At 37.8% G+C, this 17,686-nt stretch overlaps 1 protein-coding gene across 1 annotated transcript in view; it reads left to right on the top strand.

Annotated features, from left to right (window-relative positions):
* The window catches only part of LOC311069437 (protocadherin-15-like), a 268,582-nt gene extending 255,919 nt beyond the window's left edge, over positions 1 to 12,663 (top strand). Inside the window, exons 33-37 of the mRNA XM_084092609.1 lie at positions 1,399 to 1,417; positions 3,047 to 3,082; positions 5,374 to 5,447; positions 8,084 to 8,195; positions 10,657 to 12,663. Coding sequence (XP_083948735.1) covers positions 1,399 to 1,417; positions 3,047 to 3,082; positions 5,374 to 5,447; positions 8,084 to 8,195; positions 10,657 to 11,232 — 817 coding nt within the window. The 3' untranslated portion in view covers positions 11,233 to 12,663. The remainder of the gene's footprint in view (positions 1 to 1,398; positions 1,418 to 3,046; positions 3,083 to 5,373; positions 5,448 to 8,083; positions 8,196 to 10,656) is intronic.
* The last annotated feature ends 5,023 nt before the right edge of the window (positions 12,664 to 17,686 follow it).

Here is a 17,686-nt window from a genome sequence, read left to right as displayed (position 1 = left end):
TATTTAGAGTTAGGAATTTGAACAACGCCCTTGTATTAAACGTTTTCTGCATAAATATAAATAATACCTCATCACGTTAACACCATGGTGACTTGCAAGTGAACCTAGATGGTTCTTTAAAGGTAGCCTGGCATAATGGTCTCCACGAGAACACAAGTTTGTTCTTTGCATTCTTAGAATTGAGAAACTACCTTTTCTTCCTTGTAGATTTGAAAATCATGCTTTCCCCCGTTATGGTTGAATCACGGAAGCTACACCAGTTACTTTTGCCAAGAGATTTCTACCTTGTAAGGTAGCAAAACATGTTGCTTATGCTTAAAGATGGAACGTATACCTCATACAGTACTTATACATGGTACAATCCACTTTCCATATTAAGAAACTTCCCTTCAGTGTATACATTTGTGGTACATTGCATCAGTTGAAACATTCCTTTCCTTGTAAAGAACATGCCAGCTGAAGTATCATCATTAGTGGAACATCTCTGCTCAGTGAACGTTACATTGCACAGATACCTGTAAGAAAAATATAGCTCATCCCAGATCTCTGCTCAGCACACATGTACAACATACTCTGACTTCACAAAATCCATTCTGAAATTATTATGAAAATGAATAAAGACAAATAATACAAAAAAAATAACATTAAACAGTACATTTTTAGTCTTCATTCCTGAGGGACATCGAGAAAGACATCACGTTCCTTCCCCACACACACATCCCACATCACTCATCTGTCACTCACATTCATTATGTGGGAGAGATTGTTTGACAGGGATATTTCATCATTTATTCAGGTAATGCACACCCTCTTACACCACTCTTTATTCGTGGGGTGAATTTCATAAAACCTGTTAAGAACATGTCCAGTGGAATTTTTTTTTTTTTTTTTTTTGTAAGATTCACCCTATGAATAGTTTTGAGGGTGTTTCTTCAGATGTAGTTCGCTTCGATCAACACATATGCTGTTCATTTGTCACACTGTTCTAATCACTTGGAAAAGTACACCTCAAAAGTAACTTTCCTGGAAATTTTGTTTGTGTATAGGACCATTTATAGCTACTGCATAGGTTGTGAGAGTGTGTGTGTGCATGTGTTGGTTTACTATTTATCAGAAAATGACGGATTTCAGAAATCAGATTAACATGTTTGTTAAGTCTTTGCTATAGGTAAAATTGCTTGTGTCAGGACTATCTGCGCCATTTCCCTGAGTGCATTTTTATCTTTCGAGCGCTAGTTTTCATTCTGGTCCAGCGATAAGAGAGTGTTGAAATGCTTTTTGTATGATAAAAGTGAGTCAGAATCCACACAAACAAGACTGAAATCACTTAGCTAGTCAACAGATGTCACAATACCAGCCACATGTTATTCTTTCTAACACCTCTGTTTCTTTCTGCAGGCGTGGCATTGGCAGAGAGGTAAGTCAATCTTTTTTTTTTTTTTTTCACTATTAATATCACTCATATTTAGAGTTAGGAATTTGAACAAAGCCCTAGTATTAAAAGTTTTCTGCATAAATATAAATAATACCTCATCACGTTAACACCATGGCGACTTGCATAGCACCTCTTATATTTTCCTCAAAGGGTACATACACAGTTTCACCTAATCTCATGTTAATCTTGAGTACCTATAGAGTAGTAGTGCATCCTTCATATCACTAAAAAGTCTTTAGTTTTATCATATTTATAAAAGAAAAATACAGCTTTCCGATTCTCTCCGGAAAAAGCCGAGCTCCTGGAGGCGTGCCGTGGGCGGAGGCAGAGCTATAGAGTCCATTAACATATATTCACTTATGTGCTGATTTCCAGCAAAAGACAGAAATCTGATCCAATTGTACTTACATGAATGGGGTATTTTATCACTGGGACCGCTCCACGTTTTAATAGCAAACGATTTGCAAATCCAGCGTCGACCTGGGCCTTGTTAATAAAACATTCGTCACTGAAATGACCACAACCGCACTTGCTACACTCCGTTGCTGCCCCGGAAAAACAAACTGCATCCACTGTTCCTGTAACGCTGGGTTCTTTGGGAAGCTGAACACGGTAAGCTTTCCCTCACATCCAAAAACACACTTTTTTGGAGACATTCTTGAACAAATCCTATGCAGCGCTGCCTATTTCCTGTTTTCCTATTGAAGCGCGTTGATGTGCGCGGTCTCGCTCTCCTCTGGTCGACGTGTGAGCGGGCGCGCTTTTCCGAGAGAAATGCTCATATAAGGAGTTCCACTCTCGTCTACGTCATTAGATCCACGATCGAAAAAAAACAGCCGAAACTTGTACCAACCCGGAAGTAAGATTTCCGGCACAGAAATTCTCTGTTATTCGTCCAAAATATTTTTTTTAAACTTTGGCCATGTTTAGCATGAGAATCCATCTCTTTAACACTGTAAACAACTCTGAATACATGAAACACCATTGTACCCCCCCTTTAAACCATGTAAAAATCAAGTTCTACTTATAGTTGATTTAATTTATGGGTATTTTCCTTAAGTCGAAGGTAAGAGTGCCTTGTTCCCTTGTCACTTCAGACTGCCAATAGTGCCTTGAGGGAGACTTTCACTAGAATCTCAATGAGATGAGGCGAGCCATTAAACTTACATTTACACCTCACTAAGAAGTGTAAATTGAAGAGTCGTGTCTAATCTTAGTTCTGCCTGCACACACATTTTGCAGCAAGAACATGTCACGTCACGTCAGTGTCTGAGTTAATGCATATAGACTGGCTATGCATGCTGTCAAACATGACCTTTTCTGACCTTTCAAGCACTTTAGCTCTTAAAGTTTGGTCTACTTCTTAAGATGGAACATTTTCCCTCATCTGCATCTCTGTCATTATCTTTCTCACCAGGAGCTTGTTCTTTCCCCCTCCCACTCTTTCCTGCATCTTTTTGCTGTCATGTTCTCAGTCTGATCATTCGTTTTAAATGTATGCAGCAACATCTCTTGCTATTCTCTTTGTCTTTTATTCTGTGCTGCCTCTCATGTATTCTCTCTTAGTGTCAAATCTTTTTTCTCCCCTCACTCTCTTTGTGACTGTGCCAGCAGCAGCTGTTGAGACCCTCTCTGCTCCGGCCTGAGGTAGCATCTCTGTTTTTTGCATGCCTTTCCTTAGTTTTCTTGACAAAAGTAACACTTTATTTCAACGGTCCCCTTTAGACATTCTGTTGACTATAATTAACCTTGTAACTACAAGCCAACTACTCTCATTAGAGTTTTAGTAAACTATCTGCTTATTAGCTGTTAAAAATTTATTTTGATGCTCTCCCAACAGACATTCTACACTCTAAAATTTTACTCAATTTTTTTGGTGAAACATTTTTACACTCAAAAAAATTGAGTAAATTTTAAAGCTGTGAAATCAATTAAATATACTGTATGAATTGAGTAAATGTAAGTAAAAAAAAAAAAGTAAATCTGAGTAATTGCATCTGGTACATAAATAAAATTGAGTAGAAATAATTTAACATTTAAACATTTAATATTAACTGTTTTTATTTATGAGTAATATTAACTTTTTTATTTCCTCTAAACCTTTGTAAAATAGTATTCCATACAACCACCAGTATACATGACATTGGCCTTTATTGTCGATGAGTACAGCAATACAGCATATTTTACACTGTTTTAACATGTATACAATATTGCCTACATTTAAACTCATTTAACAATCATTTTAGAAGTAAAAATGAAACATTTAAACATTCAGGTAGCCTAATTCAAGTGTAATCAACCAGTCTGCTATCCAATTTCCACTGGATCAGCGCTGGTTCTCGTGCCGTAGACGGACTCGCGCTCTGCGGGTGAACTTCGAACTTCAGACCGTCGTCCTGCGTTTCACTCATAGCCGAAAGATACTGCGAGCGACTGACTCCATAACCTGCCAATAAACAAACAGTGCACAGTTCTGAGGACAGTTTATCATCCAAATTAATTATATTCATTTTCATTAGGAATAAAGTCGTGTGTTTCATGCAAGATGTCTCAATCACGCGAAAAGACAGGCGCGACTCTCGTTTAGGTATCACATTACACCTCTGTAGGTTGTTTTGCATTAAACAAAATGATTTAAAGCACAGTAATGATATTATTAGATAAAATAAAACATACACAAACCTGAATTTCACAGAGGAAATGCACCAATTCTGCGACGCTGAGAAGAACTGAGAGAGAATTGTTCTGGACTGGAGAGAGTTCAAACAGCGCGCGCTCACTCAACCGTTGAGGGTGGGAAACGAAACTTACTCAATTTCTTAAGAGTGTGTTAAATATATTAATAATATTGATTTGAATTAAATATTTTTGTTTCTTGAAACAGATCAGTTTAATTCTCCATTCTCAAATATTTTAATAGAAATTTCACAAATATATTAAGTGTATTATAAATAAATAATTGGTTAGTCGAGTTAGTTGACATGTAGGTAAACATCACTTATAGTCAACAAAATGTCTAAAGGGGACCATCAAAATAAAGTGTAACCTTGACAGATCTTCTTAGCATTACTGCGTATTTTAGATATCTCTCATTAAAGATCATTAGTTTATGCATGTTTATTTTGAGGTCTGTAGGGTATACATCAAGGAACAGCAACTGCATTCATCAAGAAAATTCATTGGGTCTTCAACTGCTAAATAATAACCTTTAAAAGGACAGTTCCCAAAAATTAAAATGCTGTCATTTTTTTCTCACTCATGTTCATTCCTTTGTGTGAATATTCATTATTTGCTAAAAATCATAAGGGTGAGCAAATTATGACAGGACTTTTATTTTGGGTGAAATATCCCTTTAAAATGCAAGATTCTTTCTTCTACCACTAAAATAAAAATGAAGAAATTAATAGACATACTTTTATTCGCCAATTAAATTGATCAAAAATTACACAAAAGATTTTAATATTGTTAAAAAATGGTATTATATTACAAAATAAATATTGTTCTTCTAAACTTTCTATTCATCCTGAAAAAAATACGGCTTCCACAAAAATATTAAGCAGAACAACTGCTTTCAGCATTTCAACTCAAATGTTCTTGAGCACCAAAATGTGCTTTCATTAGAATGATTTCTAAAGGCTCATGTGACACCGAGGACTGGAGTAATGATGCTGAAATTGGTATGAGCATAAGAGACTCCTTTCAAATACATAAAAAAAAAACATAAAAACTACCTCAAACATTGTAATGGTAGTGTAGCTAGATGTTCATTTGCATTCCCTGGTTAAATTAAGTTATAACACTGAGTGAATAAACACACTGTGTGCCAGAAACTGTTAAACAGACACTGTTATTGACTAGATAGTAAATTGTGCACCAAACCCAGACTAATTTTTGTAGACTGTGTGAAGATGAAGTCTGTCTTTATGTTTGTATTGTAGGCTCTCTCCATGGAATCAGGTATCGACCCTGGGCAGGATTACTATTCTCAAGACTACTACAGCTACGATCAAGGGTGAGTTTCATATATTCAAAGCTAGGGTGTATTTGTTATAGACTAGGTTTTTATATTTCAGATGCATTTTCTTCCTCTCTTGAAGATCAAGTATGTAATTTCTGCCACCAATACAGTAGCTCCCTTTCTCTTTGTCTGTCTCCTGTGTCCTTCGGTTTTTCATCATCTTCAATCATTTCAGTATTTATCTTCTTTCTCTATTCCAATTTTCACAATTGATGATAACAAGACACCTGAGCACAAAAAGATCCAACCAGAAAAATAGAGACAGACTCTCCATGTGATTTTAGGCTAAAAGACTAAGATGCTTGTTGTGGGTACAATACATTAACTGAGCATATTGTGTCTGCAAACAGAAGGAGAGAAAAAGGGGGTAAACACTCTCAAATTGACACATACTGCACCATTTGGAACAGATGCTGTTGCAAATGTTCAAATGTTGAACTGCATGGTTTAAAGTCAGCCCTTCTGAGGAGATGCTGGAAGCTTTAATTAGATTAATGTACCCTTGCCTCCACACTGCCGTCTTTAGCTGAGCTCAGTGGATTCATTAAGACGTGAGGCACATGTTTTCTACTAAGACTTTCAGACCTGAGTTCAGTGTTCAAAGTGTAATTGCATCCTCTATTACGTTCGGTAGAGTAATTTGAATTTTCCAGCAAGAGGAGCAGCAGATGGTCTTAAGGCCTCTGTAGTGCTCGGAGCGTTAGCTTTGAGCACCACAGAACAGATGATTTACTTTAACATCAAGATCAAGATCTCTAATGATAGAGGACTAGGGCTATTAATTGACATTTTAAAATGAATAGCACCAGTCCAGGATGTTGAATGGTCAATCCAGCATTCCAGTCATGCTAAAATACACATTATAGATAAAGATATAATAAAAATAAAAATAAAAAACTGTTCACCTAGCTATTAATCTTAGCACTAGGTTTTCATATCAGGGACTGTATCTCATAGAAAAGGGGTTCCCAAACGTTTCCATCGCTGGTTCACGTTTGGAGCATTAGAGTAGATGAAATAGGCTATGTCCATTAAAAACTTGAAACACGCTTGCTCCGGTCCAGATATGAACTGTGATCCACGCTGCGAGTGTTGTTCTGTTTGTACATGTGAAATGCTATTTACAGACATATTTCCTTTATGAGTTGGAAGGTAGCCAAATGCACGGAAATGCAAAGAACGCACTCTTACGGCCATTTATCTGAAAGACAACAGCGCTGAGTTGAACAGAAATGACAGAGATTAATGAACAGACCTGCAACAGCCTTTCGTGACATTTGAATTATCCAATGTAATGCACACAAGTTGTTTTACAAGCATGCTTTTCACTATGAAACGCAACGCATATTTATGTAATTAAATTGCAAGCAATAGTAAAATGTTTTTTCAATGCTGGTATATCATTGCAGCCCCAGACTAAACTGTTTTTGTGTGAGTGTATGTGTGTGTGTTATTCAGCGAAACATAAATTTAGCTGCAACCAAGTGTCTTTGCGACTCACAGTTTGAAAAACCCTGTCCTAGAAGAAGGTTGGCATTTAATGGATTTCCCAGTAACATTTTTAAAAGCAATTTTATAAAATGAGCAATGCAATGAGAATTCCCTCAAAATTGTATCTGTTTGTGCACTATGGATGTCAAGGTTTTCTTTGTCCATATTCAAGGCCTATGAGAAAGAAGGATGGCTTTGATTCCACATACATCAAGAGAGAGAGTGGGAAAGATAAGTGTTGCACTTCTGTCAGACTAAACGGCACCTGCTATCAGAAAGGCCCGTCCTGCTGAAAATCCAGGACTATTTAGCTTAGGAATATTTAATGGGGGTTTAGCCTTTAATCCCTTGATCACAGAGGCTGTTTGTCCTGTGTGGGTGGAGTGGACTGATGTTGATTGTAAGTGTAATGAGGCATCTGATTTGCCTTTTCCCACTTGAATAAACACTTCAAACCTGTTGGAGAGCTGATCTCCAAAGTACTCAGAATGTATATTAGCTTTGAATTAAAGGTGTTGTAAGGTTTTGTTTGTATACTTATTATTTAAAATATATCACTAAATTAGGTGTCAATCAAACCTGTCTCTGTGACAGCCATGCAATTTTTTTTTATTTTTTTATTAAAAAAAAGCTTATTTTTTGTCTTTTTGGAATTGAATTAAGAATGAATCTTTTTAAATAGCAGGTCAATTCCTCAATTTGAATTGGGGTAACAAACAGGATGCAGAATTGCTATTCAAATTTGAATGCAAGGCAGTTACATTACAATTCAATTCAATTAAACGTTAGTCAAGGCAAGCTTTTTCAAAAAAAGCAACATTTGTCAAGACAAACTTTGAATGTTGTCTTCACGAAACCTTATTTTTAAAGATTTTTAAAAAAGCATTGAAGTTTATACGTAATTTTGCCCAACACTTTTAGCCAGCTAGGAAACATGTTTAGGTTTGCTGACATCAGGTTGGTTGAGATGTCTTTGGAGAATAGGGTATAGGAGAGAAGGCATGTGGTTAAAGAGAGGGGCTAATTCCATCTAGTGGAAATTAGCAAAATTGAAATCACTTACTACACCTTTAATATTGTTCTGCACAGCACAATAACTCGAAGTTCACATGTTGTAATATTTCCATTCCTACATCCAGATATGATCCCTATCCGCCCTACGGCAGCCGCAGGAGGCTGATCACACCCATGTATGATGAGTATGGAGAGGCCATCGTGGAGGACGAAGGATATTACTATGGTGGACCAGAGGTAATCTTACACATTCATTCACAGACAACTTAGGATATGGTGCAGTTATGTTTTCTTTTGTTTTATTACTCATAATCTTGTCATCACCAATAGAAAATCATTTTCATTTCATGCATTTTTTTAAACGGGTTTGACAGTTTCATGTGAACTGTAAACTGTGATTAATGAGATTGTTTTAAAAGAATTGCTGTCACAACAGGGTCGGGGAAGAGGGAGAGGTGGGCGAGGGAGAGGTCGCGGGCGTGGAAAACGTGTGGGATTCCAGGATTTCCCACCAGAGGATGAGATTGAACAGGAAGAGTCTGAGGTTCCTGCTGAGGAGCTAGCAGAGTCTGAACCTGAACAATCCAAAGCTGCAAAAAGGCTGAAGTCTGTCATGAAGCTCAGCAAGTTCCTCGCTGCTGGGAAGAAAACTGAACCTACCTCCCCATGGAAGAAGGCCAGGATCTTCCCAATGATGTTTGGGAAAGGGAAGAAAGACAAAGATTACGCCAAGCTGACATCTGCACGTCGCATCGATAGTCAAGAGAGCCTGACGGGTGGGCAGAGCACAACTTCCATTGATGGCACGTCCACTGCCAGGAGTCGGCTTGGGAAAGTCCTGAAACGCATTAATCTGGCAAACAAGCTGCAAATTAGAAGGAAATCACAGAGCAGCATCAGTAGAAGCTCTGTGAGTGAGAAAGACGAGTCTGCAACCGAGTCAGAGAGAGAAGAGAAGAAATCTAAAGTGTCCATCAGTGTCAGTGAGCCTGAGGCCAGCGGGAGTGGATCAGAGGCAGAGAGCCGAAAGAAAGGCTCAGACGAGGAGGAATCGTCCGATAGGAGCAGTGTAGTAGGCTCCACTGATGACAAAGATTATCTGAAAGTGGATCTGGACCGAGATGATGCCAATGAGAGCACAGTTGATTCTGAATCAGAGCCAGAAGAACCCGGTGATTCTGATGAGGAGAGTAAATCTAAATCTGGGACTGAAAAGTCAGGAACCGAAAAGGATTCCGAGGCAGAGTCAGCATCTGAGAAAGAATCTGAAACCGAGAAAGGGTCGGGTTCAGAGGAGGAATCCGGCTCGGAGGAAGAGTCAGGGTCTGGGAAGACCTCAGGAACAGAAAAAGAGTCTGGATCTGGGACTGAAAAATCAGGAACCGAGGAAGAGTCCAGCGCTGAGAAGAGTTCTGCCACAGAAAAGGAGTCTGAGGAAGAATCTGAAGAAGAGTCTAAAGGAACAGAAGAGTCAGGATCCGGAACGGAGCCGTCTTCTGCTCGCTCATCAATGAAATCATCCCGTACTGAGGATTCCTCGGCACGTTCGAGTGCAGGAACTCGGAGCAGCAGAAGTGGAAGTGTTTCTGGTAGTGCAAGTGGTACTCCGAGTGGCAGTGGATCAGGTGGCAGCTCTAAGGGGTCTTCAGCCCGGTCTTCAGTAAGGTCATCACAAGCATCAGTGTCTGGTGAGGAGAGCAGTGGTGAGATGGGGTCAGCGAGTGGCTCTGAAGAGGCATCCGAGACAGAAATGAGCGGATCTGCTCCATCAGATGCCACTGGATCAGATGCTGTTTCTGTGTCCGACAGTGAGAGAAGCTCTACGAGCTCCAGATCAGCAGCAGGAAGCCGACGCTCTCGCAAGAGCATAATTACCCGATCATCCCAGGACACCATTGATGAAGAGAGTGAGGAGGAGGAAGAGGCTTCTGAAGAAGAAGAGGAGGATGAAACCGCAGATGAGAGCAGAGAGTCTGCCAGTGAGATGAGTGAAGGATCAATGTCACGGAGGTCAAGCGTGATCTCAGCGGCAGGAAGTGGAGGCACGCCGTACACCACAGAGAACAGCGTGATGGAGAGTTCAGATGAAGCATTTGGAGGCCTCTCACCCATCACAGAGGTGGATGAGGATGCCATAACTTCCGGCAGTGGCTCAGCATCTGAGAGTGGCTCTATGATTCGCTCAAAGCAATCAGGAACCGAAGGAACCACGGAAGTAACAGATGCAGATTCCGAATCAGGAGATTCCACAGCTTTCTAAAAAGAGGCCAAGTAAGACTTAACTGACTTCTGTCATGGAGTGAAGAGATTCCAACTTTTCTCACAGTCTTTTCTCTTATTCTGGTGTGTTTTGAAACCATTCCAACTGCGTGGAAGTGCTGAAAATGGCATGCCGTTCACGTTTCTGGTGTCCTTCTCTTGAGTGAACTTACATTACCATCACTGCTAAACTGTGTTTTCAGAACATTTATTTTAATCCTCTCATGTTTCCTTTCCCAAAAACCTTATCCCTTTGAGTGCTTTGATATGATATTGATACCATGTGTGGGGCAGTCAGTTTGCTTCTCTATTCGGGGTGAACACAAGATTCAGTTTGGTTACAATTGCAATTTTTCACCATTAGTCTCTACCATTCCCACCTGGGGGGTTTCTCTTTGATAGTTGATTTATGTTTGTAATTCTTCTCTCTAATCTACAGGCTGGCAAAAAAAAGAGGGTCAAACTGGTGTTTGACAGAGAGCACGACACAACTTCAACAGGAGAGGACAGTGGGCCGGATGTCACACGCAATCGCATACCCAACGTCAGCAGCCACAGTAACATCAACGGATCAGTATTCCTTGCCCAAAACGGTACCATCATCCGAACACGGAGGCCCCCTTACCCCAACAACTTAAAACTGGGCTCACCAACACGATTAGGCAAACAATTTAAAAAACTAGATAAGCTAGGTGTCACACACGAAGAGCATTTACCTTTAAATGGAACGGAAGACAATGGGTCTATTATCGGCACAACCACTGACCATTCCTATGTTACTGATCACAACCTCAACTCCAAAGAGTGTAGTATAATGGGCCTTAACAGCACAGGGCCCAAATCCAACATCGATAAAGCCCGTTTGGATAGGGGGAACTGTGAGCAGGAGTCCTCAGTGGACAACAGGGAAATTAAAGATTCGGTAGAATCTCCATGTGAGCAAACACTGTCTGATGAAGAGGAACTCTGGATGGGTCCCTGGAACAACTTACACATACCAATGACAAAACTCTGATTTTTAGTTTTGCTAATGCTGGTGGTACTGTTTCTATTTAGTTTCCTTTCTAGTCTTTTCTATGTTTTATTTGGGTTCTTTGAAATATTTTGTTGTACACACACCAGACACCGACTAAGAAATGTGATTCTCTTATAAGGAATTGTTTTTTTTCTTGCAGTTGACTATATTTCACTTCTTATTGTAGTTTCAGATCAATTGTTGTGGAAGACAGGGCTATTAATTCAGTACAAATTCCTTTGCCTCAAGTCAACTTTTTCCAAAATGTATAACTGTATAATTGAAATGATTAGATATTATCAGATATGATTTTACAAAGACAATACAAAGAAAATGTAGCCGATTTAAACAATTTAGAACGCGTGTCAATTACAGCTTTGATTGAAGAGTATTTTTTATTAATGAGTCACGCGACGGTTGCTTGAAAATTCCCTAAAAATCAGTATAACCAGTGATGGCTGCTGTACATTCAATTATTCCTCATGTTTTTTAATGGATGTATTTTTTACATTGAGAATATATATGGTTGTAATGGCCCTAATATTTTGAAAAAAAAATATTTACATAGATCTATAAATGTATACTTAAGTATAATACAGTATATGTATTTTGATAACTTTAACTGTTTGTTTGTTTTTTCATTCTTTTCATCAAAAAATCAAATTAATTAATTTATCTTGTTTTTTCTTCACTTTTGAGTTTTGTTTTTTTATACTGGTCAGATTGTTTGAAGCTTTGATTTATTATTACCATGAATAAAATTTGTGAACAATCCAAACATGTTTGTTAATAAATTAGCTATTCACAGACATTTTCCAAGTTAATGTTCATACAATGGATTGTCACTACAGTAAATGTATCCGTAAAATGAGTTTTATATACTGTGTGTGTATATATATATGTGTGTGTGTGTGTGTGTGTGTGTGTGTGTGTGTGTGTGTGTGTTAGCCTGCTGTGCTATACTGGTCAGTATATATAACAGAGCTTTTTCATATGAGAAATAAGTACACAGAGGCTTACTCGGATGAATCACTGAGCATCAATATTTATCCCAACAATCTTTCATCTGTCCATCAAAGACTGACCGCTCAGTCAGATATGAATATTTGTCCATCCACATTATTACAGCTGCCTGGAGAAAAAGAAGAAAGTGTCTCTGAAAATTGAGAGTACTAGAATGTTCCTTGATGCTTATGACGTCATGTGAAGATATCTTTACTACAGTTATAATAACACTTAACTGGACTCATAACTATACAATGGTTATTTCTTGTCTTCTAATTTGCCTAGACACGCAATGTTCCAAGAGTGCTTTTATTTAGTTTAAAACTTTCTTTTCATTCTTAAAATGCTGTTACTTTCTGACTTCAGAGTACCGGAAACATCTGTTTGTGATTACTAAGGTTAAACTTCTATATTTGACTTCTTGTTTACCTGCAATCAAGTAAAAAATCTTAAATGATTAAAGCCTGATTGTTTGGTTACAGCTTTTCTAATTTACCTGCCATGTGTCTGCATTTTCCACTATTTTTCATACTTGATTCTTGATTATTTGCATAATTTTGTGTTTATGCATTGTATGTGTTTGTGTAACATCATGCACATACATGTTAAGTGATTGAATGTTAACTGCACAGTTCTACGTTCACCAGCAGAGGGAGACACACTATTTACCCATCCACTCTTCTCAGAGCTGTGATGGACATTACTTTGCTTATCAACGCAAATCGCACAGACAAGGAAAGGACAGAAGTTTAAACAAATGTTGCTTTCTGAATTGAAATCATACTCTGATTACCTTGATGAACTTCATGTTTCTGAGTAGATTCTTAAGGGTGAACTTAGATTTATTCATTTATTTATTTAGCATGTTAAAATTCTTAATTCTATCCCAATAAATTGTGCAGTCTCAACTTTGCATGTCAACATCCTGAAGAACATGTAAAAAATGGGATTCTGTTGGCTGTGTTCAGGCTTACTTCTTATTGAATACTCTGCAGTATAAACTGTATACTGTTTATTGCTGTTTTTTTTGTTGTTGTTTTTTTGTTTTTTTTAATAGTATGTGAACCAGTAGGCATTATACAAATGTTTGATAAAATAATAGCTATGTTGATGTCACACAAATTAAAAATATGGCTATTTTGCATTTTCCATTCTGTTTTGGGGAAAATGCTTTAAAAACAACTTTAGGCAATCTGATCAAAGTCAAAATAAAGATGTTATAAATCTCATCTGTTCATCACACTGGAAAAGGAAGGTCATGACCGCAACATTTATCCAATGTTTATGTGGTGCATGTTGAGATATATACAGTAAGTGTTATTGTATTCAAAGTCATACATCCTGTTCTCCTTTAAACAATTAAGTATTTTAAATGTGTGCTGAATAATTATAGACACGCATAGTGGAATACGAAGGCCCACCTGTCCCCTTATTTTCGTTCCTGCACATGTGCCGCAGTGAGCTGTGTTTGACTCAAATGGGCTCTGACTGTGAGCTGCCTCCTCTCCTCTGGCTCTGGCTGCTGTTGATGCTTGAGCGTGTGTGTGGGCAGATGCAAGTTGTAAGCATGCATGAGGAGGGAGAGTGTGTGCACATGTGTGACCGGATTGTGTTTGTCACGCAGGAAGGTTCAACATCACATAGAAAAAGAGGCTGAAGATCACCTCCTAGTGTTAGCACAGATTTATATGTTTGGAATAGCATAGTAAAATACTACCTCTGGAGAGTGTATACTGTGCATAAAGTAGTATGCAAGATTTCTGTAATACCTAGATGATATAGACCTACTACATTTTACAAGATGTGCAACATAGCCTATTCTAATATCCTACTCTTTACTATTTCTGCAGTACTAGGTATGCTGTGCACAATACTCATATATATTTTGTGTATGGGTTCTCCAGATGATGAAGTAGCCTACTACATTTGATAATATGAAACTCCATGGACTGTATCCCACAATCCGGTGCACTCGAAACTTGACTTTCCATTTCCAGTGTGATGAATTAGACTAAACGCTAGTAATTTCTATTCAATATTTTATGTAGCTGACATACAGCATTATTTTACACAAAATTGAATGCAATGATGCAAAAATAATAATAATAATAATAATAATTGATTATATATCCCACAATGCAATGTGCCTGACTTCAACTTCCATTCTCTGGCGAATGAGCCATGATTTTGTCTCTGCACGGACAACAGTGCATGTGCAATTGGTTTGTGCACTCAAAGACAACAGGTCCACTAGGTAGTGTGCATGATAATTTCAGTTCAAATCTGCAAGACTATCCCCAGGTTTCACAGACAAGGCTTAAGCCTAGTCCCAGACTAAAATGCATGTTTGAGCTGTATTAACTGAAAGCATCTTAAAATATGTGAGTGCCATTGTTTTGTCTCAAGACATTTTTCTTTTTTAAGGCATGTTTATTAAAGCTACTTAAATGTCCTTTGAACTAAGGCCTAATCCTGGCTTAATCTAAGCCGTGTCTTTGAAACCGGGCCCAAGTGTGCTGTTGGGACAAAGCTTTTCTTGACTAATTATTTTACTACTTTGGATGTCAAAAAACGTTTCTGCATAAAATTCTGATAAAAATGCTAAATTACTTGGTAACCCTGATTTAAACAAGCCATGTGATGAGATCATATATATATATATATATATATATATATATATATATATATATATATATATATATATATAAAACTAAAAATAGATTATGCAGTGTTTCAAACTTCCTCAGTGTGGTATTGTTTTACACACTAATATAGCACTAATATGAGATCATGTGACAGTGACAAAGTTGAATCACGGCATAATTTGTTTTTAATTTTACATACACACACAAACACATACATACACATATATATATACATATATATGTATGTATGTGTGTGTGTGTATATACATATTAGTTATATATTAGTGTGTAACACAAAACAGATTGTGCAATGATTCAAACAGCAAATATAGTAGGCCTATGCTACATTTGTTTATTTGGAATTCACTAAGTAGCCTAGTTCAATATTTCTAGAATATTCTACAGTAGAAAAGGCTGCTGTTTTACTCAAAGGTACACTATTTAACGTTTTTGTTCAAAATTTAAATAATGAGTCAATACATCATCAATCCTTTTTCCAAAACGTGTTTTTGCCTTACCCTGATTCAGCTGTGGCAAGCCTATTTTCGCGGGAAGTTGCGTGCATGGGTCACTCGCACGTGTGTCTCGTCATATCCGTAAAGAGATCCGGCTACTCTGTGTGGTTGGGGATGGATATTGTAGCCAAGTTTAGTTAGTTGTCAACGAGCAGCTTATCTCGAGCCTCCGGGAAATCACTCGCAGAACAGAGGAGAGTCTGTTGGCAAAAAAGAAGGCGACAGAGCTCGTAATAAAACTAGAAACAACGTTGGCTTGGCTTTTTGGAGATGGCGAGAACTGAGGGATTTGAAATGTTGTAAAAGCAACGCGGAGATGGTGTTTTTATTGCTCAACAGGTGAGTAAGCTATTTTATTGAATAGATACATTGCCAGCTCTCTAACAGTTTATTGTAAAACATTATTTATGTTGAGTCTTTCGTTGTGGTTGTTGTATTGCTGTGCTGGAATTTATTTTCGATTAAGTAATTATACCGTCTCTATTAATGAGTAAAGCTACAGTAACGTCTGCTCATTTTCATCTAAACTGGTTATTAGTAAATGTTTTATGAGCAGTTAGTAGGATAAACATTCATCAGCACAGTCACGCAGAGCCGAAGCACAGCCAGAACAATGTTCTTCCGCAAAATGCATTCAGTCTTTTTAACCGCTAGAGGGGTGGCAAAGGTGGCAGTTGACCTTTAATATTTGAATGGTCAAAATAACATATATGCTGCATAATTTAAGTAGTCCAATCCCATCATTGTCTCTCCCTTCAGTATACCTTGATGTCTAGATCAAAACATTCCAATAAAACATATTTTCTGTGTGACTAACACATAGAGCCGCTCGCAGGCTCGTGATAATAGGGCTTCCAGGAAGCGCGTGTGTTTTCAGCCAGCGCTATGTGTGAGGTTTGCGATCAGGTGCTGTAGGTCAAGTCTGAAGAAGCTGTTATCTCTCTCCTCTCAGATGAACCTCTATTGCATGTTTCAGAGCTGCTATTACAGCTCTGGCTTATGATTCTAATTACCCAGATTATATAATTAGCTAGTCAATGTCTGCATCCTGCAGGGCTGAAGTGCGCACGCAGGTGTATATGAAAGAGCTTGAGGTTGCTTGTGCTTTAGGAGGAATGATCATCTTTTAGTAAGGCCTGTGACAGACAGACAGGCTGAACTGCTGCTTGTGAGGTGGTTGAGGGGTAATTGTGTGGTTTCGATGCTGCAAACTAATTTTCACAAGAGAAAACCACACTGCTGAAAAGAAGCGACTGTTCGAGCGTCAGACAGAAAAGCTGTAGCCCCGGGACAGACAGGAGCTGTCAGCATGATTCTCCTGTGTCCTGCTTTTATTCATGTGTCAAGCAGTTTTTCTCTCTTCAGATGCTCTACAGACTTTTGTGCAATAAATATGAAATAGATTTAGTTTTTAGTATTTAGTTTTTTGGGGTTTTTTTTCCAAGATAATTTGCATGTAGTGCAAATAATAAAATGGGGACAGGGAGGCTTTTTTTAATTGTGACTATCTCACAATTGTGATTTTTTTTTTCCTTCAATTTTATATCTCACAAATTAGACTTTTCCTTAATTGCCTGGTTTATATCTCAAATTTCTGACTTTTTTAGTTATAAGCTATAGCAGCTACGAGGGGGAAAAATTTATATATATTGTAATTGTGAGATAAAATGATATCATGCTTAAAGGGAGTTCACCCAAAAATGAAAACCATATGTTTTTTCCCACTGAAGTCAATTGCTGCCGTCAACTGTCTGGTTACCGACATTCTTTAAAATATCTTCTTTTGTGTTCAACAGAAGAAAGAAACTCAAACAGGTTTGGGACAACATGAGGAGTGAGTAAATAATGACTATTTTCTTTTTTTGGGTGACCAGATTTCTGCAACGGAAACGGGGAAATTTACTAGTTCAGTGGTCAAAATATAATTTTAATCTTACATGTTATTATCTATGAAGAAAGGGGGACAAAACATTTTTGTATGTTTTTTTTTTGTTTCATTGTTTTTTAATTGTTGTAGGTTCCATATTCAACGAGTTTGTTCTTTTCTACAGATAACATTTTCTCACAAATTCGTTTTCACAATCTTTGGGTATATAGTAGGCCTATAATTTAAAAAAATTCAATTCAAATGTTAATTTTATGTTTGTGCTTTTAGAAATGCATCTTTATTATCCCTAATTATCATTATTATTTTAGGCTCATCTTGAGAACGAAGTATGTGCTTTCTGCACATGCACTTGTTGCAAGTGTTGTTGGTTTCATACCTTGATGTGCTTTTACCCACAAACC

This window comes from Abramis brama (genome assembly GCF_963993115.1).
Source record: "Abramis brama genome assembly, chromosome: 19".
Taxonomy (NCBI): domain Eukaryota; kingdom Metazoa; phylum Chordata; class Actinopteri; order Cypriniformes; family Leuciscidae; genus Abramis; species Abramis brama.
The sequence above is the reverse complement of the archived record's forward strand: the minus strand, read 5'-3'. Positions and strand labels throughout refer to the sequence as shown.